Source organism: Papaver somniferum, chromosome 2 (genome assembly GCF_003573695.1).
Source record: "Papaver somniferum cultivar HN1 chromosome 2, ASM357369v1, whole genome shotgun sequence".
Taxonomy (NCBI): Eukaryota; Viridiplantae; Streptophyta; class Magnoliopsida; order Ranunculales; family Papaveraceae; genus Papaver; species Papaver somniferum.
In genome coordinates this window covers 139777537-139803780 of record NC_039359.1, presented here as the reverse complement: position 1 = coordinate 139803780, position 26244 = coordinate 139777537, and the positions used below count along the sequence as shown (strand labels likewise).

The following is a 26244-nucleotide window of genomic DNA, read 5'->3' as shown; positions in this document are numbered from 1 at the left end:
TTAATTTAAATCATTAACAAAACAAAATCAAAATCAAAATTATAACAAACCCGTTACTTTTCATTCGTTTTCCTTTGAAAAAATGAGAAGTTATCATCAAAATGAGTTGAAGATGGAAGTTGCAGATAAAAGTTCGGGTAGGAATTATCTGAAAAACTTTGTCGAACTAGCCGAACTCAACTTTAATGGAGGTTTCTTCTTTCAGAGAAAAGTTCGGTTACGTCGCAAATTTTTTTCCTAACCGAACTTTTAGTTCGGTTACGTCGCAATTTTTTTCTCCTAACCGAACTTTTCTCTGAAAACCTATATATTGAGTTCGGTTACATCGCAAATTTTTTCATTTTATTTTCCCAGCCGAACTTTTAGTTCGGTTACGTCGCAATTTTTTTCTCCTAACTGAACTTTTCTCTGAAAGAAAAAACTCCATTAAAGCTGAGTTCGGCTACCTGTGTTTTTAGAAACATTAACCGAACTACACTTGCAGAATGAGTTCGGCTACCTGTTCTTCAAATGGTGTAACCGAACTTTGTTAACGAAACCGAAATCAATTTGTAAATTGTTCATTTTTAGCAATGTTTTGACCAATGCAAGCACCATTTACTAAATTTGAAGTATCCGTGAGTACCCAAAACATCATACTCCTGTTGTGCCTCTTAAAGAAAAGGATCTAAAAAAATTTCTTGCAAAACCCTCGTCTTCTTCTTCTCCCTCTCTATAATTCTTTTTTTGAAAAAAATCAAATTATTAATTTAATCTCACTCATCATTAATTAACTCACTAATCATTACACTAATTTAATTATCAAGAGCAAGTTTGGTATTAGAAGAAAAGTTAGATAAGGGGTGACTCATTATTACTTCTAATATCCATCCAAAAAAATGGAGAGTAGTCCCACATCGTTTTTGAGTAGTCCCAAAAAAGCCGTTCAATGAAAAAGCAGCGAAATGTACAAAGGAAAAGCCCAAGTAGAACTTTGTATAGTCCATTACTATCTGAAAGAAAGGCAAATCCTGATGTGATATCAAAGAATATCTAACGGCATATAATAGATATACTGTATAGTTGCATTTTACACTTTACATTTAGTGACATGATAGGAGAGTGTGGACACATTTCTGCAATAAAAACCATTCATTACTACACGTTTCTAAACTTATACACTTGTCTTGTATTTCATATCCGATCACATCTTATTAGCTATCAAAACAAAGCGTCAGTAGAATCAACATAAACGTACATACCCACTGTTAGCAATTATGCATATCTCTTTATATGTATTCATTTACGGGACTAAATTTCATTGTTTTTATGTCAATGTCAATTCCATCAAAAACAAAAAAATGTCAATATCATTGAAAATCTTAAAATGCTGTATGGTTATGAGGACAAAAATCAAAAAAATGTCATTACTTATTATGCTAACAACAACCAAGAAATAACTTTTAGAACTGAAAAAAAACTGGACGGCCTTCTGCGACAAAATGATCATGATTATTACTTTCAATCCACAAATTTGTTTCCTGGATATTAGTTATAACCTGAACAGATTTGATTCAAAGGTCATGTGTTTCACGAATCACGGGAGAGACAACGTGTTGCGAACCCTTCTGACTTTAGGTAGCTTACTGTATTTATCGTTATCGTAGTTGAACTGAACAAAATTGAACATCCATGGAAGAATTTTTTTTTTTAGCCCACCCAAACATAAAATTCTGGATCCGTCGCTGATTACGGTGAAGGATTTTCCTTAGATATAGCTTATTTGAATGAGTCTCAAGCCAACCTAATTATGGCGTTATGCCATCCCTTAGCTATATTATATGGAAACTCAATAGTACCCAACAAAAACTCATGTCCCGTTTTTTCTTCCTTCCAAATTTTGTCTGCATGGGTTTAGATAAATATTATCTATGGGTAAAAAGAATTTGAAAAGAACAAAATGGAGATATAAAAAGGAATAAAGGAGTTATGGTAAAATAAAAGAGTTAAAAGTGAAAAATAAAGAGTTACAGGTAAGTTTCCCACCGGTTCTTTAAGTACAATTAAGGAAACTTCCTCAAAATCTAGAGCTCCTAATGAGGTATCAAACTAAGCTTACGGAATATGGTTTTCTTTGGGGTTTAGACTTTCCCCTTTTGGAGGTATATCGTGAATACATGTTTAACATTCTTGTGAAAAATCATGGTGGATTAACCATAGGGGATGTTGAGGAATCTTCAACTTGATAATGGTAGTGTTTTTCTCTTTGGTTGGCACTTTGTAATTCAGACAAATAAAATGTACCTCCATCTTCTAGTCCTCTTTGTGTTCAAAGAATTTGTTAAGCTTTTGTCGTTGCTTAGTTCTTTTTTGGTTTTAAGTGGGCTTTGTCCTCATCTTTTGTTGTATGCGCCTGCACACGGCTTGTGTGCCCTTTAATATGTTCTCTTAAAAAGTGAAAAATAAAGAGTAAAATTGAAAATTTTCAAACGGAAACCAAGTATCGATGAAAATCACATGGAAACTGAGTTTCCGTAAAGTAGATTTTCCACAAAAACTTAGTTTCCGTGTGATTTCTCTTAACTACAAGGTGGATCAAATCTGATCAACTTTAAAGTGTAGCTAAGGGATATCACTATACTTAAGCGACATGGAAGACCATATTGGTTGGATTTCGCTACAATTAAGCTATAGTGAAGCATAATCGCTTACCATAGTGTTTGGCATATAGACTAGTATCATATCATTAACTAGATTGTGAAGTCTCCAATCAAGAATTACTCCACACAGTTCACAGCCATAACCACCATTTTTGAATCAATTTCAAATTGCACTTTTTTCATCCTTGATTCTTTGCGCAGCTAACTGCCTCCCACATCCCTAAGCATTCTACTTGCCCTATACTCCGTGCTTGGTTCAGGTGAATGCATTTTGCTCCCCTAAACGCCCATGCATAATTGCGAATAATTAGAATAGTGCCACCTGTTTTTGAAATAAGATTAAAAGATCCATCATTATTAATAGTAAAATTTCCCACATGGGGAGGCAACAATGGATATTTCTTCTAGGGGTCAGTTATTCTATTCTTCAAAGAATTTTCAACAGCTAAAAATAATCTTCTCTGTAGTAGTAGGACTATGTTTGAAGACTCTTTTGCATCTTTCAGTCCACATGCACCAAGCCACTATAACTTTTGTAACTAAATCATATTCTGTAATCTGGCTATTCATGATATTATTAAACCAACTGCATATCCATGTCTCTAAGTTAGCTAAAATGTTTGTAGTGCTACCAGTGGTTGAAGTCCAAGCAGATTCTTTCATTTCACTTGTTCTAAAACTCATGCATGACGTAGATAAGCAATATTGTAAAAACGTGACTCACCATTCCTTTTTCAATTTTGAGGATCGAATTGTACGTTGAATCGTGACTCGAAAATTCGTGGTTGGTGGTGTTAGTTCTGGTTTGCAAGAGGTGTCGATATCAAACCTTGGCAAGGACTTTTTATTTTCATTACTTTTAGGGAATAACAGGATGAAAAAATTTAAACAAAGCCTATTTTATAAAGTTTGAAATAGAAGAACCCTTTTAATATTTTCAAAAAAAAATTCAAAAATGGAGGTGTTTAACTAATCAATAACTGAACCAAATCAATGAAATGGATAAAAGGTGAAGAAAATATGTCACCATTTTATCAAAAAACAGAATATAGACCAACACTACTACTACCCCCAAAAATTTTACTTAACTACTTATAAAACCAGCTCATGATTCAGTGACCAAAAAAAGAAAACTCTCATAAAAAAATCTGATTCATAAGTTCTTCTTCCATTTATTTGCTGCCACCCAGAAAAAACATACACTCCGAGGGTTCAATTCTTTCTCTAAGCCTCTTGTGGTTATATCTTTAATACGAATTTCCAATAACAATTGAATAAAGAGGATTCATACCAGCAGTGTTTAGAATCGTCTTGTTTTTACCCGCACAAAGCAACCATTTAGACTCATATCATAGCAAGGATTTACTGTCTTATCCAACACAACACCCTCCTCTATAACAGCTTCTGCAATAGCCTAGATGTTCTCTGTCTCAATTACAAATCCCACTTTTCCATATGAATATATTCAACCAGGCTTCTAGGTTCATTGGTAAAGGCATATACATTTCCACGTATTCTAAGCTTAACCTTCATGAGATCTTCAGGAGATTTCTTACAACTCTAATTTCTTGTGCACCGAACATATCTTTATAAAGCTTCGCAGCAACTTGGTGCAGATTTGATTTAGGAAGTAAAATCAATTCTCCTTTAAAACCTAAACTTTGATTACATCTGATTGGATCTTTTAATTCATCATGTTAATTAATAACAATCATGTCTTCTTCATTTGAACCAGTCATTAAGAAAAATTATTGGACATAAAAGATGAAAAATTGAGAAAATATGGAGTGTGAGAGAGACCAACCAAATGCGGGATATTTTGGTAAAATCCCCTATGATTATTTGTACACTTTTTTCTTTATCTAAGTTTTGTCCCTTTGGGTTTCCATATCAAAGTTTTAATACGGCGGTAAATAGTAATATAGTGTCCTCTAAGGAGAAATATTAAAAAATAAGTTTGCGGTGGATGTGATGGTGGATGTGCATCACACTTACCCACCACATTTACATCATCTTATTTACTAAAAGAACGAAGGGAGTCCTTCTACAATGGGGGATAAATATGCAATTATATGCAACGTTTTTTTTATTGATTTAATTGAATATGAATTGACCGTCTTTTCCCAAAGTTGATTTGATAATTGAAGAGTTATAATCCCCAACTATTAATAAGCACCATCAAATCGAACAAAACTCGAGTTTCTCGTCAATTATTTCGACCTAAAAAACTTGAAAACAATCGTGGCCTAATCTAATTTGCCACAATTTCATTCAATTAAATTAAATTAAATTAAATTCAACCAAATTGGATAAAAATTTATCGTTCTTTTCCAAAATCGGTTTGATAATCGACGATTTGTGGTCCCTAATTATATCTCAACTCCATCAAATCGAATGAGTTCGATCAAATTTTACCTTCAATTGTTTCAAATCAAACAAAATGTTGAAAAGTGTGTTATGCAACAAAAACAATTAGCAAATTTAGAAGATTCTGGAAGAGCACAATTAATGTAACATGTAGGTTAATATCTTTAGTAACAATTGACGTGCACTCCGTTAAAATTATTGCAATCTTTACGACCTCCCTATAAATTGAAGTTGATTATCTTTATAAGACACACCAACTTTTTATGGTAATAATTTTTATTTTCTCCCAAATGTTTTTCTCCCAATTTATTTCGTGTAATACTGCAATAATAATTTAGTTTATTATAGTTTTCGACTCATTTAGTGTATCATTTTTTTTGTTAACGTTATATCTCTAAAACGATTTATACACGTCGTATGATGTTTCCAAATTATCTCTGAATCTCGAATGGTTGACCGAATAGTTGACCGGACCATACTTTGTCGGAACAAATAATATTCGAGTTACATACGTTTCGCATTTTCCTCATGCGTCGAACTGCTAACTAGGGTCGTCTCCTACTGTCAACGGATTTTGAGAGATCCAATTCCGATTTTTTAACTTTTATCGAAAATCCGGTATCTGATAAAATCTGAGGGAATCTCAAAAATTCAATCTGATTTTGTTACGATAAGCTATCGGAGCTTATCGGATATCAATTTTATTCCGAAATTGAAAGAGGAGGTGAAGAAACTCTTGAATTCCAAACAACATAGATTTTACTTAAGAAATTTGGCGAGGATGCAGCTTCCATTGTTGATTCAAGAGACAAAAATTAAGTATATCCAATGATTTAATTAACTTCATCTCTTTTTTTCCTAGATGATGTGGAACATCTCTACATTCTTATCTAGATTCTTTTTAACTTGTTTATCAAGTCTAGCTTTACTTGTTTTAGAGTTTTGTTATTTCTTCTTTTAGAGTTTTGATATTTTTAGAATTTTACTTCATGCCTATATAAACAGGCTCATACTTTGTTTAGAGGACACATTATTATTATCAATCTAAAGATTATTTATCTTCTTACGTCTTTCTCTTCCTGTTCTTATTAAGTTCTTCTGATTTCTCATCCTTTACTTCCTTTCTCATCCCCTGCAATCTCTGCATTGCATTCATCTTGCTTGTTCTCCATTAGTTGGTACCACAACCAACATTTTTAGATTCTTATATAAAAATCGATCCTTTAACCGTTTCAGCAACTCAAAAAATAAAAAAAGTTCTTTAGTTTTTGTTTCTATGGGGGACCACGTTACTAGAGCTGAGTTTACAAAAATTACATAGAAGTTGGATCAACATGATACAAATTTTGCAAACATGACAAGTATTCTACAAGATATACAAAAGAATATGAAGAGTATGAAGATTAAAGAAAATTCTGATGGTGAAGGAAAATCTGAAAGTGAAGATAAATCTGAAGGTGAAAAAAATCAGAAAAAAAAGGAAAGACATCAAGGTCCAAGTATATCTCGAAGGATAGAAAGAAACATAACTTTGTCTATGATTCTCATACTCCATGAGAGATTCAAAAAAAGTTTAACAAGAATAGACAATATGAAGGACACATCAATCACCCTTATAAGAAGTTTGCAAGTCCTAAATTTAGCAGTAGTGAGGAAGATGATATTGAAGATAAACTAGAGAAGAATTGGACAGAAAATAAGCGTCTCCAATCGAATCAATACCCTTATGGATCTTTACCAGAATACAAGCTTAAAGTTGATATTCCAAATTTCAGCGGGAGGTTTAAGATTGAGGAATTGCTAGATTGGTTTTATGAAGTTGAGGCCTTTTTTGAATTCATGGAGGTACCAGAACGTTCTAAGTTAAGCTTGTAGCTTACAAGCTCAAAGGAGGTGTTGCTACTTGGTGGGTAAAACTTTGTGAAGATCGCTGGAATTATGGAAAACCTGGTTGAAGAATATGTATCTGAGTTCTACAACTTAGTTGCACGTAATGAACTCAACTAAACTGAGGAAAAACTTGTAGCTATATTTATTGAAGGTTTGAATCGACTGATTCAAGAAAGAATGACTCAATTAGTATTTATCATGGTTGAAGATATACAACAAGTTATCAAGGTAGAACGACATGTGTTTCGTTCTCAAAGGTTTTCATCAAGACAGAGTTCCAAATATCAAGGTAACTTCAAATCTTCTTCTTCATACAATAGTTACGGTGAAAATCCTTATTATCAAGATGATGTTTCCAATCGACAACAGTTTAGAACAAACAACTTTATTAATTCTCCAATACCAAAGAATTATTCACCTATTCTTCCTTAAACTTCAATTCGTACAACAACCTCAGACTGTTGCTTCTCATCCAAGCAAAAATTTAAATACTCGTTTTTCCAATAAAACCCAAACACCTTTTCCACCTCAACAAAAACCACAAAACCCTTACGCCAAATTCAGAGGGGAAAAGTGCAACAAATGTCGACTGCCTGGACATACTTCTTCTGAGTTCCGTAGAGTCAATGGGCTAGTGAATGGAGGAAAATATAATACACATAAGTATAGTGGTTTGATTAATGCCGATTTAATGACTTAAGAAGTCTGAGGATGATGAAGAAAATAATGAAGATTATCAAGAGGTTCATGATTTGTACAATGAAAGTTTTATGGGTATGATTCGACCTTTATTGCTCTTTCAACCTTCTTTTTCATAAAGAAATAGTATTTTCATAATTAGGTGCTTAATTAAGGGAGTTACATGTGATCTAATAATGGATAGTGGAAGCATTGATAACTATATTTCAGCTGAGGTTGTTTAGAAACTGAGGTTATACCAGTTACTCCACATCCTCATCCTTATTCAGTAGGTTGGGTCAATAGTTCTTCTTCTCAGAAAATTACTCTCCAATGTCTTGTTGAATTTGCTCTAAAGGGTTATGAAGATTCAGTTTTATGTGATATTATTAATATGACTGCTACACATTTACTACTTGGAAGACCTTGGAAGTATGATATGTGTGCAGTTCACAATTGTTTTGAGAATACATACACCTTTTTCAAGAATGGCAAGAATAAAATTTTATTTCCTTCTAAATCTACAGCCATTTATAAAGAACACAGTGATGGCAAGACAAGCACATTAATAGCTATCATTATGAAACAACAAACACATACTCTTAATTCACATGAAGATTTTAAGCCAATGATAGTCATTCCATAAAAAGTGCAGCATTTGATCAATCAGTTCCATGGTTTATTTCCTGATGAACCACCAAATTATTTACCACCATTGAGGGATTTACAGCATCAGACAGACTTCATTCCAGGTGTGTCACTTCCTAATCATGCACATTACAGATTAAGCCATAAGGAACATGAGATTTTACTAGGACAAGTGAACGATTTATTGGAGAAAGGATTGATCATATTGAGTAAGAGTCCTTGTGCTAGTCCAGTATTTCTTGTCGATAAGAAGGATAGAGGTTGGAGAATGTGTATAGAGTTCCGAGCTTTAAACAAGATCACTATTCCATATAGATTTCCAATTCCAAGGTTGGATAATTTGATTGATATGCTAGTTGGTTCTAAGGTGTTTTCTATAATTGATCTTCGTAGTAGGTATTATCATATTCGAATTCGAATGGGTTACGAGTGGAAAACAACTTTTAAAACTCACGAAGGCTTATACGAGTGGTTAGGAATGCCATTTGGATTATCCAATGCACCCAGTACTTTCATGAGATTGATGAATCAGGTACTAAAACCTTTCCTTGGCAAATTTATCATTGTGTATTTTGATGACATTTTGATTTACAATCGTAATGAAGAGGAACATCTCTCTTTCATCTCTCTCAAGTATTTCAAGCACTTGCTAATAATGCCCTTTACGTGAATCTTAAGAAGTGTAACTTTTTATCCAAGTCCGTCACCTTTTTAGGGTACATTATTTCTGACCAAGGAATTTTAGTTAATGATTCAAATATTAAAGCTATATTTGAATGACATATTCCAACGTGCATCAAAGATGTTAGAAGTTTTCCATGACTTAGCATCTTTTTATATACGTTTTATTCGTAATTTTAGTTCTATAGCTGCTGGAGTTATTGATTGTTTGAAGCAAGAAAAATTTCTATGGGTTGAAGAAGCAGATAAGAGTTTTAACCTTCTTAAGGAAAAATTGTGTAGCGCACCAGTACTTGCAATTCCAGGTTTCACTAAAACTTTTGAAGTTTATTGTGATGCATCCATTGTGGGAATTGGAGTTGTATTATCTCAAAGTGATCACCCAGATGCTTTTCATATTGAAAAAAACTCAGAAGCTAAGAAGAAATGGTCCACTTATGAGCTTGAATTATATGCTCTCGTTCAAGCATTATAACACTGGCATCCTTATCTGGTTCATAGTGAGTTTGTTGTCAACACTGACAATCAAGCTTTGAAGTTTTTACGAACATCAGCTAAAGTAAATCGTTTGCATGATAGATGGCTATTTACCGTAAATCAATATACTTTCTCCATTAAACATAAGAGTGGTAAATTGAATCAAGTAGCTTATGCACTGAGTAGGCGTGCTCACTTTCTTATCACTCTTTACAATGAGAGTGCAACTTTTGATTACATCAAAGACTTATATGTTGATGATGAAGGTTTTAAGACAATATGGAGCAATGTGGAAATATGACTTCTGGGGTTAACGATTTTCTTATCCAAGATGGATTTCTCTTCAAAGGTATTCATCTTTGTATTCCAAAAGGTTCTTTGAGTCTTTATCTAATCCATGAACTGCATGGAAGTGGTCTTGGAGGCCATTTTGGTCATGATAAAACTATTACTTTAGTTGAAGAAAGATACTATTGGCCTTCTTTAAAAAGAGATGTGCAGAAATTTGTTCAAAAGTGCATGGTTTGTCAGCATTCCAAGGGTACTATTCAAAACACTAGGTATATACACCTTTACCAGTTCCTGATGCTCCTTGGGTAGATATAAGTATGGATTTTATTCTTGGTTTACCCCGTACTGCTAAGGGCAATGATTCTGTTATGGTAATTGTTGATAGATATTCTAAAATGGCACACTTTGTATCCTACAAGAAGACTACAGATGGAGTACCTAACTCCATCTCGTCAGATCGTGACACCAAGTTTCTCAGTTATTTCTGGAAGTCTCTTTGGATGAGGTTGGGAACTAAACTAAAATATGGTATGACTGCACATCCTCAAACGTATGGGCAGACTGAGGTTATCAACAGATCATTGGGAAATTTAATTTGTGCTAAGATTGCTGAATATCAAGAAAAGCAGTGGGAAACGTTTCTTCCTCATATGGATTTTGCATTCTATACCTTTGTAAACCGTTCTATAGGTAAATCACCATTTGCTATTGTTTATTCCAAATTACCAAATCATATTATGTATTTGGTTGTGTTACCTAAACCTTCCAAGTCTCATGCAAAGGCAGATCAACTAGTTGACAAAGCTTCTCAGCTTCATTAAGAAGTTAAAACTAAGTTGTAAATTCTAATGCTAAATACAAGGAAAATGTTGATCAACACAAACGACTTAAAACATTTGAAGAAGGAGAGTTGGTGGTGATACACCTTAGAAAAGAAAGGTTTCCAGTTGGCACTTACAATAAAACTAAAATGAAGAAGTATAAACCTTTCAAAGTTTTGAAGAAAATAAGTGACGATGCTTATGTTGTGGATCTTCCTTCCAATTGGAATATTACAATAACTAAGTTTGAAGAAAATAAGTGCAAGAAATTTTTACTTTCTATAGAGAGAATAAACTCGTTTGATTCATGATTCAACTTGAGGGAAAGTTGTTTTTTCAAGAAAAGGGACTGATGTAGAACATTATTATTATTAATCCAAAGATTATTTATCTTCTTACGTCTTTCTCTTCTTGTTTTTATTAAGTTCTTCAGATTTCTCATCCTTTTCTTCCTTTCTCATCCCCTGCAATCTCTGCATTACATTCATCTTGCTTGTTCTCCATTAACGTAAATGTTTGAGGTATCCATCCTTCTTTAGAACCAACAATATTAACATACCTGGCAGAATAACCTCCAATAAAGCTCCATGAAATCTCCTTCTTCCTTCTTCATCTCTAACCTAAGTTCACATTCAAATCAAAAACCAAAAAACAATACAGAGAGAGGTATTAAAATTAAGAACCTAGAATACCTCTTGTTTCCAAGGGACAACGGCACATAACTGACCAGGAGTTTCATCTACAAATTTTCATTCTATTTATTACTTCTGTTTGGATCAGTGTATCGTAGAATACAAAATCTTAAATCTTTTTCATCTGATTCCACCGTCTAACGAATGAATTACACAGAACCAGGATTTGAGCGAGAGAGAAAAGGAAAACAAAAATCCCAAAAATCCCCACCCTTTCTTTCTTTTGCTTGTTTTGTTTCAAAGAATTAGTAAAGTCAAGACTTATTACCAAGAAGTCAAGATTGGTCTAATCAGACACTCAAATCGAGGGCTCTTAGAAATGAAGTTGTATGAATTAAGTGCAGCTGAGATGTATAGTAATATTCAAGGCGATGTTATCGAATTGCGGAATATAATCAAACGGATGGGATTCTGTTAGGATAAGGAGGTAAAATCCATTAAGAAGTACAGTTTCGATATCCGAATCCGCCAATTTATATGGGCTGATACCAGATTACTAGGGGCTGATAGCCTGATACCATTTCATATAGGACAAAAGAATTCTTAAGCGATCCTGACCGTTGGATCGGCTAAAGGGTATCAGCCCTAATAATGTTGGTATCGGCACATATAAATCATTGAATCCGATACATCGGATCAATACTTAGTTTGGTATTGATGCGGCTTTTATAAAAACACTTTTCTGTTGTGCGCTGCTGTGAGAAAAAAACAGTTAGACGTTTGGTAAAATATTAATTAAAGTTAAAGCTGATTAAAAAATCAATCAAAGTGTGTTTGGTTAAATATCAAATTCAACCACTATTGTTGTGGCAAATGACAAAAACAGACATATCTCTGAAAATAGGTTTATTCTATTTTATCGGGTTAAAAAATAACTAATTTTTTTACAATTAAATATAAATATATAAAATATTGATTCTTTTGAATTAATTCTTTTAAATTTACAAATTTTTTATTTTATTTTGAATAAGTTGTACTACTCAAATTACAATGAAAAGCATCACTCTAAGTCAGGCTCTTTCAAAAAAAAAATACTAATTGTTACTATAATTGTTAAAAAAATTATTTTACTTAACACTTTTTAATATATATATATATATATATATATATATATATATATATATAATTTTCAAACAAAAAGTCAAATTAAAATTAAATAATTATTTAATATTTGTTTTCATTTTTATTTTTGACAAATTAAATTAAATGGTATCATAAAATAGTTTGAAAATAAAATATAATAATATTTGGTGAATAAAATATAAAAAATAAAAAATTGATTGTATATATATTTAAGGGTAATTTTTGTCATTTACAAAATAAAATAAAGATAAATCAAACATTAAAATTTGGTGGGACCAAAACTTATGCTTTTGTAGCTTTTAAAAGCTCTTCCTCCCCTGCTTTTAAAAATTGAGGAATTTGGGAAGTGCTTTGGGTCAAAAGCACTTTGATTATTTTTTACCAAATACCAATTTCAAAAAATATTGACATATATAGGTTTGAAAGTGCTTTCGAAAAGTGAAAACTACATGGAGACCCATTCTCCCAGATTTTTCCACTGTCAAACCCACAGACAGAAAAGTTCAGGCGCGCACCCGTTTTCCCGTCAAAAATTCGTAGCAGACCCATAATTTATGAAATTATGCTTCTCAGTTTTTAAAAGTCCAAACTACCCTTTTCTTCGAGCGACGAACAGAGAGAAGCGAGAAGAAAACAATGGTGAACTCCGATTCTTCGTTTTTAACATTTGGATTTTTCCCTTTGTCAAATCTTTTCCCAAATCTTTTTCTGAATAATCTTCTCAATAAAACTAGAGTTTCTGTTTCAAAATCCGCGGTTTAAATCTGGGGATTTTGGGTTTCTGTTGTCTTTGATTATTCGAGAAGTAAAAAGAAATTAAAATTGAAGTTGAAAAGGGTAAGAAGTGTGTTGCAGTATTTCGATATCAACTGAATTGGAAATTTTCATACCTTATTTGTCTCCATGTTTTTGATCTCAATCGGAAATTTATGATTAGATTTGAATTAAAGATGTTATGCCTAATGTCTTATGCATAACATTAGTTTTGTTTAGATGCATAAAACATTATGCATTATTTTGTTTTAGCTGCATAATGTCTTATGCATTACTTTTTCACTTTTCTGGTTATGCATCAGTTTTGTTTAGATGCATAAGACATTACGCATTATTTTGTTTTAGCTATATAATGTCTTATGCATTACTTTTTCACTTTTCTGGTTATGCATCAGTTTTTTTTAGATGCATAATACATTATGCATTATTTTTGTTTTAGCTGCATAATGTCTTATGCATTACTTTTTTTCACTTTTCTGGTTATGTATCAGTTTTTTTTAGATGCATAAGACATTATGCATTATTTTGTTTTAGCTGCATAATGTCTTATGCATTACTTTTCTCACTTTTCTGGTTATGCATCAGTTTTTTTTTAGATGCATAAGACATTATGCATTATTTTGTTTTAGCTACATATTGTCTTATGCATTACTTTTTTCACTTTTCTGATTTATGGATTTTTATGCACGTGCATAATGTCTTTTGCATCATTTTGTTTAATGCATAAGACATTATGCCATTATTATTTCTGCATAAAACATTATGCATTATTTTTGTTTTAGCTGCATAATGTCTTATGCATTACTTTTTTCACTTTTCTGATTTATGGATTTTTATGCACGTGCGTAATGTCTTCTGCATCATTTTGTTTAGTGCATAAGACAATATAAGGGAAAATTTAGCTGCATAACTTTTTTTCTGTTTCTTCTACTTGATTTTTTCTTCTTCGTCTGTTTCATCCATTTTTGTTGAAATGTATTCTAGGGTTTAGTCAAAAATGATTTACTTCTTTGAATCATCGATTTTAAATGATTTATTTCTTTAAATGATGGAGAAAAAATCTTTGCAGATCCGTTACAGAGATTAATGGAGGAATAGGGAAAGAAACCGGCGGAGAAGAAAAAAAATTATGCCCAAAAACGATAAAGGGTAATAGAGTCTTTCAGTATGTTTTAAATATTTTTAAATAATTATGGGTGCGACTGTATCAGAAATTAATTGTGGGCCTGGCGGTAAGAATTTTTTTTTTTGGGCTTCACAAACCCAGCCTAAATCTTATAGGATCCCGATCTTTCGGAAACGGATCTCGGGCTTCGGATTGGGATTGACGACCCTATGCACAGGTGTTTGTGAATCTGCCCAGATAAATTACTGTGATGGCTGATATCAAGTCAAAACGTACAAAATCAAAATCTCCTTTTAACTGGGGGATTGATTACCCTTGTTGTTTCTCGTTCCTTTCAAAAGCTAGGGGTTTCAAGAGAGAGTCTCATTTAGTTTGGTTAGGTATCTGTAATTTCTTCGAGTTCCCCATGTCTGAGATTCTCTCTATGAATTTTTCCCCTAATTTCTCCTCTCTAATCATTTCATTTCATACTTGTATGGAATGGAGAAGGATGGGGAAATGCATAAGTCCTAGTCTCTTCTTATGTGGCTGGGCGGTGGGAATCCATTTCCGAGCAATGCCACGGTGCAAACCGGATGTAACGATTTGCACGCTGCGTTGCTCAGAAATGGGATTGTACCTTGTCACAGCTAACCCTTGTTGGTTTGTTTGAACCAGCCATGTACAATTTCAAACAACCAGCGGTCAGCTTTTGGTGGAACTTCAATTCAGGTAAGTAATGTGTTACTGAGTTTACCGATTTGATAAAACCGTCTTAGTTTAAATATCGTGTTAAATTCCCGGTGAGCTACAACGTACTCAACCAACTGTTAATAGTAGAACTCTGTGTTCCTCTTTCTTTGTTACATTCTTGCGCTCATTGTTTAAATTACTTCTCCAAAGTGTTGAAGAAACCCTACTTTCTTCTTCTTCTTCTTCTTGTCTGGTGATTGAATAGAATCACAAACATAAATGGATTATTCATTCTCACAATCAGTGTGTTCTTTGTACTCACCTCTGAATGTTTGTTTGGCTTCTAGAGAATTACACTTACACAAGAGAGACTTTAATCACTATATCAATCAATGGGGTCATTTCTTAATTGCCTTTCCACAAGCGTGAGTTTCTTTATCATCATATTAGCTTTTCTCTGAATTTTATGTTTTAAGGTTCTTGTTTAAGTGAATATTTTTAATGCTGTCTTGTTTTTGCTATTTCTCTTCAGTTATAATTTAGTGTTAGAATCTTTGGAGGGTCAGCATGATGATGAAAGGAGGAAGAAGATAATACAAGAAATCCAATGGCATGCTTCATCCAACCAAGTAAGTTCATCAAGAATTCAGTTTTGTTGCAAGCAAGAATCATGAACAAGAATTCAGTTTATTGTTTTCTTTGAGTGTTTTGTAAGTACCATTTAGTTTCCTAGGAACAGAGATACTTATTATCACGTTTCTTAAGATGAACACCGGGATATGCAGGGTAAAGTTAGTCTTTACCATATTCTTCTTGTCGGATGCCAAGACTTCCTGTCTAGCTTAAAATTAGGGTGATATAGGTATATCAATTGTGGAGTTTTGTGCACTTTTTTGTGACATATATGAACTGCATCATGTGAGTTTAAGGGGATGACTGGTTTCAATTCTTATTTGCGCAGCACTTAAGATTCTGTTAATGCATTATATTCCATTTAGATAAATTACTGTTATATGTGTTTAATAATGGGAAGAGAACCTCTTAATTTCAGGAATGTAACTTAGACCCAACAGCAGAGAACACTCATCACTCTTTGGCAGCCAAGTATGTTAAGTTCTTGCTAGCTACTGCGTCAAGCCATCTAGATATTGGACATCTTGAAACTCAGACCCCTGCTGAGAAATTTAAAATTGCTGCTTTTGTTCTTGGCGTGTGGCTCTCTGCGAGACTTGCTAAGCTTATTAAGCCAGTTATCAGTCCTATTGAACAACCTCACCGATTCAGTGAGAGGATTGATAGATACTCCTCTGATGAATTCGAGGTATGCTGAATTTTAGAATTTTGAGTTTTCATGTGATTGATTATGTTCTATAACTGGCTTATTAAACTCCTGGCTTTTCTGTTCAGGCCTCAACTGAGAAATTGTGTAATTGGCTAAGCGACTCTTTGAGAAATGAAGAGCCTAAAGTCCTGGGTGGCGTTTATCATCATGCTATGAAGCTCGAAGTATTGTGTGGTTTTCTGATGCTTGCCAAGCTCATCCCTGTATCACTCATGCGTAATCGTCCGGAGGAGCGCCTCGTGCCAATTTATGATTTTAACTTCACATGCGCTACAGTGGATTATTTGCAATTTTCAATGCAAAATCCTGATCGAAGGGCACATCCTGGTAACATGTACTTTTCTGATTCAGTTGCCATTCCACTACCTAATACTGGCAGGACACCTCCATGGAATAGAATATCAGTTTCAAATCTTAGGAGGTCAGTTGGAATGGCTGCTGGGCTACATTGGGAAAGCGGGACACCTTCTAATAGTTTATCCATTAGTAGAACTGCACCGGTCGACATTTCAGTAAGAACCACAATATACTCCCAGCGATTTTATAAGTGCAACTACTGTGGCTTCCGGATTGCTTCATTAGCTAATATTTCTCTTATGGCACAATTGTTCGGCCAGGATCTTCCTATTCCATCAGTGATGGTCATCCACCCTCCATTGTAAGTAATGGTTTGAGATTCTTTTTATTATTATTATTATTATTCTCTTTTATTCTTTTTGCAGCCGCTTCTTGTTTTATACTAAGAACCTGCCTTATTGTTGCAGGACAACTGTGATTGTGCAACACACTAATGAAACTGAGCAAACACCGGATGGTTTAGGGAATAATCTTTTGTGTGGCATGTGTGAGGAACAGATTGGGAAATGCTTTGTCGTTGCTGCAGCTGAACTGGAAATTTGGGTTTTACACCTCCCCTGTTTAAAACTAGAACCCTCGAGGTATGAACGCCTCATTCCCTGGTATTGAGTCATCCTGGAAGTTAGTTGATCGTGTCAAGCAGTTATGGAAGACTACGCAAGAGCTGAAGGTTGAGGATGTCAGTATTGCTGTTTCGTCTGGAGTGGTTTGCTTGGTTCTGTGCTGGCGGGATAGCAGGAAGAGATTTACTTTCACTTGCTACATGTCTGATAAACTCATTGTACCGCTCAAGGCTTCAACAAGCAGTTTCTCAAATCCTTGTGAGATGATTATGTTGATAAATGAATTTTAGTGTTATGATGAAGTACTGCACAATTTCTACCAACTTTACTTGATGAATGTCTTTCTGCTGTGCCTGTAAGATCATTTGTTGCTTATTTTTCATTTGAAATTGCATAAAAAATAATCCACCTGACCTAATTATTCTCCATCTTGTAGTTGAACACAAAATCATAATTATGCATGGTGTTTCTGCGGGTTTTATTTTGGGTCACCTTTCCACTATTATGCATGTGAAGCTTGTGTCCTAACTCGGAAACAAGTAGAACTTTATCCTGAAGGTTCAGGTTCTTGCTTTATTGAAAGCAGAACCCTGCCACTGAGACATTTATCCCCTTTGTTCACCCATTACACTCTTGTCATTTTGCCTAAAGAATGGGCCGTATAGCTTTGATTCCTTTTGCATTATACTTTTCACGCATTTGGTTTGCTTACTTATTCTTGGGTCTTGAATGTTGGCCTTCATTTGAAAGAAACCTATCTTGAGGCATACTAGATATTTTTGAGGCATACTAGATAATGCTAAAATAGGGTCACTAAATAAAAAACAACATCACCCCTCATCCACCATTTTTGATAATGGCATAACTGCCCTTATATAATTAGTGTAAATGATTATGATTAGAATTGATTAATTATGAATTTTAAGGATTGATTAAACATTAAATTATTAGTGGTGAATTAGTAGAAAAATCAAATTTATGTGAGAGAGTTGGGATTTTTGAGAGGAAGAAGAAGAAGTGAAGAAAAAAAGCTTGGGTTTTGACTTTTGAGATTTTAGTGATTAGAAGTGACCAAAATGTGTGACTCAAATCAGAGGTAAACTTCTATCGAGGTTTAATTTCCTTTTATAAGTTGAATCTGCCAAAAAATTGAATTTTTAAAACTCAGATCTGCTGACCAGATGAACAGTTCGGCTCAAAAGTTATCAGCCGAACTTCACTCAGAAACTGAATCATCCACTAGGTTCGGCTTGAAAAATTGAGGTTCGGCTGGAAAATTGAGGTTCGGCTGAAAATATTGTAAAGTCGCATTAGCCGAACATAGTGTTTCTCTAAATCATACACTAAGTTCGGCTCAAAATTGATACTGCAAGATCAGCCGAACTGATCTTCTGAAAACCCTAATTTCATCTTTGAAATCATATTCTACCGATCAAACAAAATAAAATCAATCAAAAACAAGATGGGTTTGTTACACATACATTCTAAAATACATCAAATAGCAATTGAGATTTTGATTTTGCATTCCAACATCGCTCACTTCGATTCGTGTTTTCTTTGTTTGATTAGTTTCTTTATTGAATTACAGTCCTAGATGTTTAAATTTAAAGTTTATTTTGATTTTTAATTTTAGATTTTTGAGGATAAGGGAACTATGACTTATTAAATTATTTAGGGATTTATAGGTAATTACACTACCTTTAGACACCCCTTATAAACCCACCCTAGATAATATAATGGATGAGTATGCCTCGAAAAAAAAAAAAGAGTGCCTCAAAACAGGTTTCATTTGAAAGGGTTGGATCGATTGGTGTGGAAATCCTAACAGCTTTATTCCTTTTGCATTATACTAGTACTTCTGTTCCTTCTCTTGTGTCTGGTCATTACCAGAAGTAATCTTTCAAGCCGAGTTGCAATTGTCACCAGATGAATTCCAAATTTTAAAGTTTCCAGCCAAAATAAAATTCAAACTTTCTGCAGAATAAACTAACCTACTAGTAGGTCTGTAACAATTTTACATATATCATTGATAAATAGATTAAACAATTTTCTAAATAATAAGTTGCTAACCCAAGAACAAAAAAATATATAAATAAACTCTAAATTTCAGAATGAAAGAAAATTAACTGATTTCTCTCTAATCCTTAATCCCATTAACCCTTCAGATTTGTGACAAAAGAAAAGGAAATCAAAGATAATGTTAGTAGTTATTTTAGAACTAGCTCAGTAGTCTCATACAAGATTATGGGGGCACGTCTTAAGTCTCCTAGTCGGGTAGGCTAAACAGTAGCAAAAGCTGGAAAATTGAGTCTGTTTATATATCATCACTTTAAGCCTTTAAGGTAACACCAACTATCAAAAGAGTAACAGAGAAATGACAAGTGATGCCCCAGAAAACAGCAGAGAAATAGCACTCTCCGCTGATGCTGATGTTGGCTTGATAGCTGTGACGTTGTTAGCACCCACTTTCATGTTCCTGCGTATAATAAACAACATCCGAAATGAGATAGGACTACGGATAAAAATGGAGTGCAGCATGAATGTCAAAATCGGATTGGAACATACCCAGCTGTGAGATATAAGCAGTTATCATAACCTGGAGAGACAAGATATAGAGGAATTAACATCCAAACAATCACAAAAGCATAAAGAACTCAAATGCAAATGCAAATGCAAGATATAGAGCATTGAGATTGAAAAAAATTGCATGTTACATTAACAACCTGTCGATGGCTAATGATCAGATCTAGGTTGTTCACTGAACAAAAACCATTTGAACTATTCAGGACCCAAAATATGGTACAATCCATGTGGTGAAGAAACACAGCCTTGCAGCAGAATAGGAAATCTAAGAACATCTTCATTGGTCGCTAGTTAAAACCAAGCAGTCAAAGATGGAGCTAATATTGTAACAAGTATTAGAGTTTAAAGTAGTGAACCAAAAGTAAACTGTAGCGGAACATTCACAGAACAGTTTAGTCTAGCTGAAATGACACAAAACTTCAAAATTTGGTGGCTCAAGGTACATACGGTGTTTCTAACATACTAAAGTTAGTGGGATCATCGGATCCAGGAGACTTGTATTGTCATTGTCATGCAATATAGTAGGTGCAAACATAAAATAATATTTACGCAGAGAAGATATCATTTATATAAGACATATTGAGATGAGATGAGATGAGATGGCCATACTTGGGTTTTTGGTAGTTTTTACCCCTGCACCTCCAAAGCCGCAAGCAATATCACTAGCTCCATTCTGCTGATAATAACTGTTGAATGCAAAGGATGCATGAGAGATTGTAGAGTCTGGCTGAAAACAAGGTTGACTAGGCTGAATAGCCGAACAATCCACATTTCCAGAACTACATGCCCAGTCCAAAGCACTCTGCAAGTCTAACTCTGAAGCTGTTGTCGAAGCTATACACCATGTTCCATTTGTACTCGTTGCATTTGCTCCAGCGTCCGTGTCTACCGGACCTTTTCCAGTCAAATCTAGAGTATAAATACTAGTCTGATCAGGATAATATAATCCCCAATTTCTCTCGGATTCCATTCCTGGTTTTCTGTTCTCGTTAAACAAAGAAAAGATATACACATCCATTTCTTGTCCAGGTTTTGCAGGAGTTCCTGTGTTATTGATGACATGACGAATCAAATTGGTGTTGTAGGTCTGAGCATTATCAGGAGTAGCAGCTGTTTCCTTAGCAGCTCCTTTTGAAGGCCACCCTGTCTCGGTAATCATGATTTTTATGGTCCGAAAACTTAAAGCCGATAGTGCAAAGTAGAGAGCATCGACCTGTGCATCAAGCATGTTTGTGTAGATCAAACCAGTATTTGGATCAATAACTTCCGAGGAAGACTCGAACAATGCATAGTCCAGAGAAACATTAGTAGTCGAATCTCTATAAGCATAGTAAGGATAAATGTCGATCATGAAAGGGGATTGATTTTCTGCGAGAAATTCCAACAAGGGTTTCAGGAAGAAGGCATGGCTGCTATTAAAAGCTCCAGCTGAGGGAGGGAACGATCGAGATAAGACTCCTAGCGAATGGGTAGTTGATATTTTGATCTTTCTGTGAAGTCCAGCTTTCTTTAAAGCTGCCTGAACATTTTTCATTGCAGGTACAACCAAGGCTGATATATTGCCAGGCATTTCGGTTACTTCGGCACCCACAGTTATGTAAGTGATTTTTGTAGCTGGGTAGTAAGGTAAGATTTGGTTCTTTAGCCAGGTATCTGCATTGGACTGAAACTGGGAGAATGGAAGCAAATCTGAATTGGGAATTCCAATCATGAGTTCTACTCCTGAGTTTGCAAAAGCTCTGAGCACCTGAATATTGGCATCATAAATTCTAAGATACTTGATGTTTTGATTTTTAACCAGATCGGCTACTTTATCTGGCGTAGGAAGATCATCAGCATTTCTCCCATAGCAAATTCCAATTGTGCTTGCTCTACAGAGTTCTGAAAAAACAATGAGGTACACCATTACGATATCTACGCCAAAGTCTAGCGAAATTTGATTAAAAAATAACAACACCACAATGTAAATCAAAGTAAATAAAAGATAGAGGATGATTGAACTCAAATTACTGAAATGAACAACAAAAACTGTCACAGGAAAACATCTCTTAAACCACTTGAAAACCCGAAACTCGATAATAACGAAACAATTACATACGAATGTACAATTTCCATGGAACTCAGCTATCAAGTAGACTCACAAATTTCATGTTCAATGTCATTTGCAGGGACAGTGATCAGGTTAGATCATAAATGTAAAGATTTAGTGAATAAATTTCATAAAAAATTGTCCCAAACCCCACATTATCTACATATTGTGCCATAAGATTTAGGGTCACCAACTCACCATACATACAAAGAGTAAAGCAGATATTTTTATTGAAATAATTCCAAGTAATTATTTTATCTTCTTCTCACTTTTTGGAGAATCACTACTTTACTTGATTTCCAAACAAGTTAAAAAATTTGTGGGCACAAATCAATCACTTTATTTTATTCTTCTATTCCAAAAAGGCTACTGTTGAAACAACAGTGTAGAAGAACAATCTCACTGAAGAACTCAGCTAAAGACTAAACATCTCCATCTAATTACAAAAACCCATCTCTTATTTCAGCAGAATGAACAAGAAATCATAGAAATTTGGAAGATTTGTTAGTTTTAAGAAGAACCCACAAATCTAAAAACAGAAAAACTCAAAATCTGCCGACAAAAAACTTGAACAGTAAGATCAAATGAGAGAAGAATCTGTAAAATGCAGGAAGGAAGAAGAAAATACCTGCTGCAGAGAAGAAGAACAAAGCAAGTATGAAGAAATGAGAGACCATGATTACTCCGCCAGCAGCTTCACTACTACTGATTGAACTTGAATTTTGAAAACCCTTTTCTTTTTCTTTTTTTTGACTGAGAAGAGAAGAATCTCTGAGTGTTTCTCTCTCGGAGCTCTCAAGAGTGAGAGAGAGTGAGAGTGACTAGAGTGGAGTGATGAGAGTGAGAAAATAAGTAACAATGTTTGTACGGATGCTAGTAGCTGCTTGCTTCTGTTGGTGACAGACAGGAAACGGACTTGAAATGAGTTTATTAATCAAACTGAGAATTTAATAAAATATTTTGTCTCGATTCCAACTCTGCTAGGCATGTATGTCTGTCTCAAATCTTGATCAATGTAGCTCTTTTATTTATTCATTTTTATGAACAAATTCCAAAATTTTATCTTTTTCTAGAGAGTAGAGTACAAAGTCTGGTACTATACAAAAGAGTATTCAATGTGTAGAGTGTATAGTAATTGTCGAGGTCAGTACACTATCACCAACGGTAAAATACAACAAGGAAGAAACAAAAAAGTTTGAGGGGCTTGAGAGCAACCACAGTGGGCGAGTATAACAAAATATTTGGTCAAAAAACGAGACACAACGGACATACTATCGATTAAAATCTGGACCAAAGACCAAATTCCAGACTATATTTGGTCCAAGACCAAAACCAAATATAATCGAGCGAACGTATAGTTAACGCCCCACCACCAGACGGGTGTATAGTTAACGCCCCACACCAGGCGTGCATAAAGTCTCCGCCTCACACCAGACGTGCTTTATACCTCCGCCCCATATATTTTTCTTTCTTTTTTTTTCTTTTGGGTGGGGCGGGGTTTATACCTACGTCCCACTCTTTATTTTTGTTCACTTTATATGGGGCGGGCTTTATACCTCCGCCCCATTTTTTTTTTTTTTTGTTTTTTGGAATCTTATCGGGGCGAACGTATAGTTTACGCCCCACACCAGGCGAACGTATAGTGCACGCTCGACCAAATTTAGTCTTCTACCCGTAGCGTCACACACCAAACTAAACTCAAATTTGGTCGTTTTTTTTGGTCTTTGATCTTTGGTTATACTCGCACCACTGCAGTTGTTCTGTGGGAGTTTCAGAAAAGTGAAAAAGAATCCTTCTACCTTGTTTTTTGCATTTGGAGTTAGTTCAGCTCGTTTTCTCTGCAAGATTTTCTTCATCCTTTTACTATACTATTTTGCATTTGGCGAAACTATACATGGTAAAAATATACTGATTTGAAATGTTTTAGACCTTTCAAAGTTGGTGATGAAGTGGTATCCCAGTATCCACGCGTTGGTTTTGCAGTTTATGCAGGAATCCTTTTTTTTCTTTTTTTTTTCTTTTATAGGTTGCAAAATCAGCAAAATAAAAATCAGAGCCTAACATATCGGGGTAGGTTCTCCTCGTAAGTCATTGATCCTAGATTTTTTTCTTCTAGAAAAGCTCTTCCATATGCAAGATATTATGATATGTTGTTAGAGCCAGCACTGCTCGGTCGAGCTCACAAGTTGTGTTATCTCAAGCTTATTGTCAATGTTAGATGAACAAAACTATATCTTGATTTCAAGTCTACTAAGTCAAGTCTTGGACTACATATAGAAGTTGGTCGTTGAGTATCATATATCACAGAATAACCCTCGAAGACTGAAGATCCCCTAAGACATTTGGAGAATTTCATCAACACAAGAGGTATGTGAAGACTGAACCATTCTATTTAGTCACATGCATCACAAATCTATCTTTACGAGACTATGTCGTATGACTTCTAGTAGATTTAATATCGCAGAGAATAAATTTTGAGTCAAGCTTTCCTTATTAAATATCTTGAAATATGTTTTAAGCAATGGATGTTCATTGGTCCTTAGGAATCTTAGTTCGAAACAATTTATTGTTCAAAGAACTATTTTTGTGTCATATGGATTGTTTGAAAATTGCCCAAGCAATGATATTTATATCTATGGCATTGGGAAGGTTTCCAACATCAAAGAGAGAAATTCAGAACTACTGTAATTTGGACTCAGGTAGGTTGGAGAACCATCTTGCAAACCATATATATCTGAGTTTTCGGAATACAAGAAGGTCGGTAAACCAGTTCGCAAACCGTAAAGTTCAGTATAGGAAGGTTCACTAACCCGGTTCACGAATTGTGGTGATATGAAATTGGTGAAAGAACAATGGTTGGCAAACTCAGTTCTCGAACCATTGACATCTGAGTTCACAAGTCGCTGAATAGTTCACGAACCGTAGCGCTCGGGATTCATGAAAAGCTTAACGTTTCACGAACCGTTTCACCAACTGTATCAGTAAATATTAGCAGATGCGCAAAGACAAATTTTACAAACTTGTTTAGCATTGCAATTACTCTCATAAACACCTCTAAGACATCATTGATAGCCAAAACACCTTTTGTATGTGCATCATGTGTTAGAGCATTGCTCGGTCAAACTCACAAGTGTTGCTACCTCAAGCTTGTTGGCAAATTTAGTTGTCCAAACTATATCTTGATTTCTAGTCTACAATTAGTTAAGTCTCGGTTTAGGGTAGAAGTGTAGTTGAGAAACGGACATCATGGAAGTCATCATTGCGTTATACTGTTTGAAGGCGAAGATCAACTGAAGCTTTTGGAGAACTTCCTCAACAAAAGGTAAGTGAAGACTGAACCACCTATTTCTCAAGTTATATTCACCTTTCTATCTATGAGACGTTGTCGCATAACTAATTAGACTATCGTAAGCATATCAAGAATTTCGAAAACTACTTACCAAGTTAAGGAAATTCTCGAAATATATATGACTAAGCTTAATGAACATTTGTTCATACTTGATGAATTTCGGTTAAGAACAATTTATTGTTCGCAACTAAAATTATGATTCAAGATTATCATTCGAAAATAGCCTGGAACAATGATATGTGTCATTGATGTTATTTGGGAATGTTTTGAATTGATCTAGAGAGAAATATAGAACTAATGAAAATCTGGATACAAGATAGTATGCATATCAGTTTCACAAACTGGGAAAACTGTTATAGTCCCGGAGCCGTAGTACATGTACCCAATACACGTACCGGTGTAGCTATAGTTTGGCAGCGACTTAGTGATATGCATACCCGGTATCCATACCATAAATAGTCTGTGAACCTGAAACAGTATGCAAACCAGTATGTCTACTAAAAAAGAACTGCTGGTTCTGTAACCGGTGTGGTATCCATACCCGGTATCCAAACCGAAAAGTTATGTATGTTCCGCAACTCTAACTTGTCTTAAGGGTACATGTACCACGACAAATATATTCGCGAACAAGGCTGAGTACACTTATCTGTACAATACTTGCCCTGTCGAATATTTTCAGATGCACATAAAATTATTTCTGTGAGATAATTAGCATTTGAATAAATCTCTAAGAACACTATATAGACATGATTGATCACATTATAAATTATGATTGTGATTCAAACTCAAAAGTCTTAAATGTTTATGAAAATGATTAAGCTTATAGTCCAGTTGGCTAGTTTCGGCTAATCATTCATGAACGTTGTCTTTGTACACAGTTCGGTTACGGTTCATCCTAACCAGAGTGTATATCTTGTTATGTTAATTAGATTCAAAGATTCATCTAACAGTGGATATTGTTTGCTTGGTTCCAAAGCTATCTTAGCTTAAACCTAAAGCAACACATGCTTTGAAAGTCTATAAAAGGGGAACCTCAAACAACTGGGATCTTTGAATCCCGACACTACTTCTTGTGTGTCCTAGGTGTAAACTAGAGTTGTCATCTTCCTAAAACCCTTTTAG

General features: G+C 34.5%; 2 protein-coding genes across 3 annotated transcripts; one reads left to right on the top strand and one right to left on the bottom strand.

Moving 5' to 3' along the window:
- Positions 1-14417: 14417 nt before the first annotated feature.
- LOC113352074 lies at positions 14418-17497 on the top strand. Its single transcript, XM_026595944.1, has 7 exons — positions 14418-14542; positions 14825-14878; positions 15187-15264; positions 15372-15468; positions 15891-16160; positions 16247-16839; positions 16946-17497. Exons 1-7 carry the CDS (start codon positions 14418-14420, stop codon positions 17145-17147), a joined length of 1419 nt encoding a protein of 472 aa, XP_026451729.1. The 3' UTR covers positions 17148-17497.
- Positions 17498-19099: 1602 nt separating this feature from the next.
- On the bottom strand, positions 19100-22801 carry LOC113349275 (glucan endo-1,3-beta-glucosidase 13-like). 2 transcript variants are annotated; one of them, XM_026593220.1, is made up of 4 exons: positions 22402-22801; positions 20294-21565; positions 19667-19697; positions 19100-19577 (listed from the first exon to the last, which is right to left on the bottom strand). In XM_026593220.1, the coding sequence occupies exons 1-4, from the start codon at positions 22448-22450 to the stop codon at positions 19457-19459; spliced, it is 1473 nt and encodes a 490-aa protein (XP_026449005.1). In that variant the 5' UTR covers positions 22451-22801; the 3' UTR covers positions 19100-19456. The 2 variants fall into 2 exon arrangements, with proteins under 2 accessions (XP_026449005.1, XP_026449006.1); XM_026593221.1 differs by lacking the exon at positions 22402-22801 and adding an exon at positions 21826-21919.
- Positions 22802-26244: the final 3443 nt, after the last annotated feature.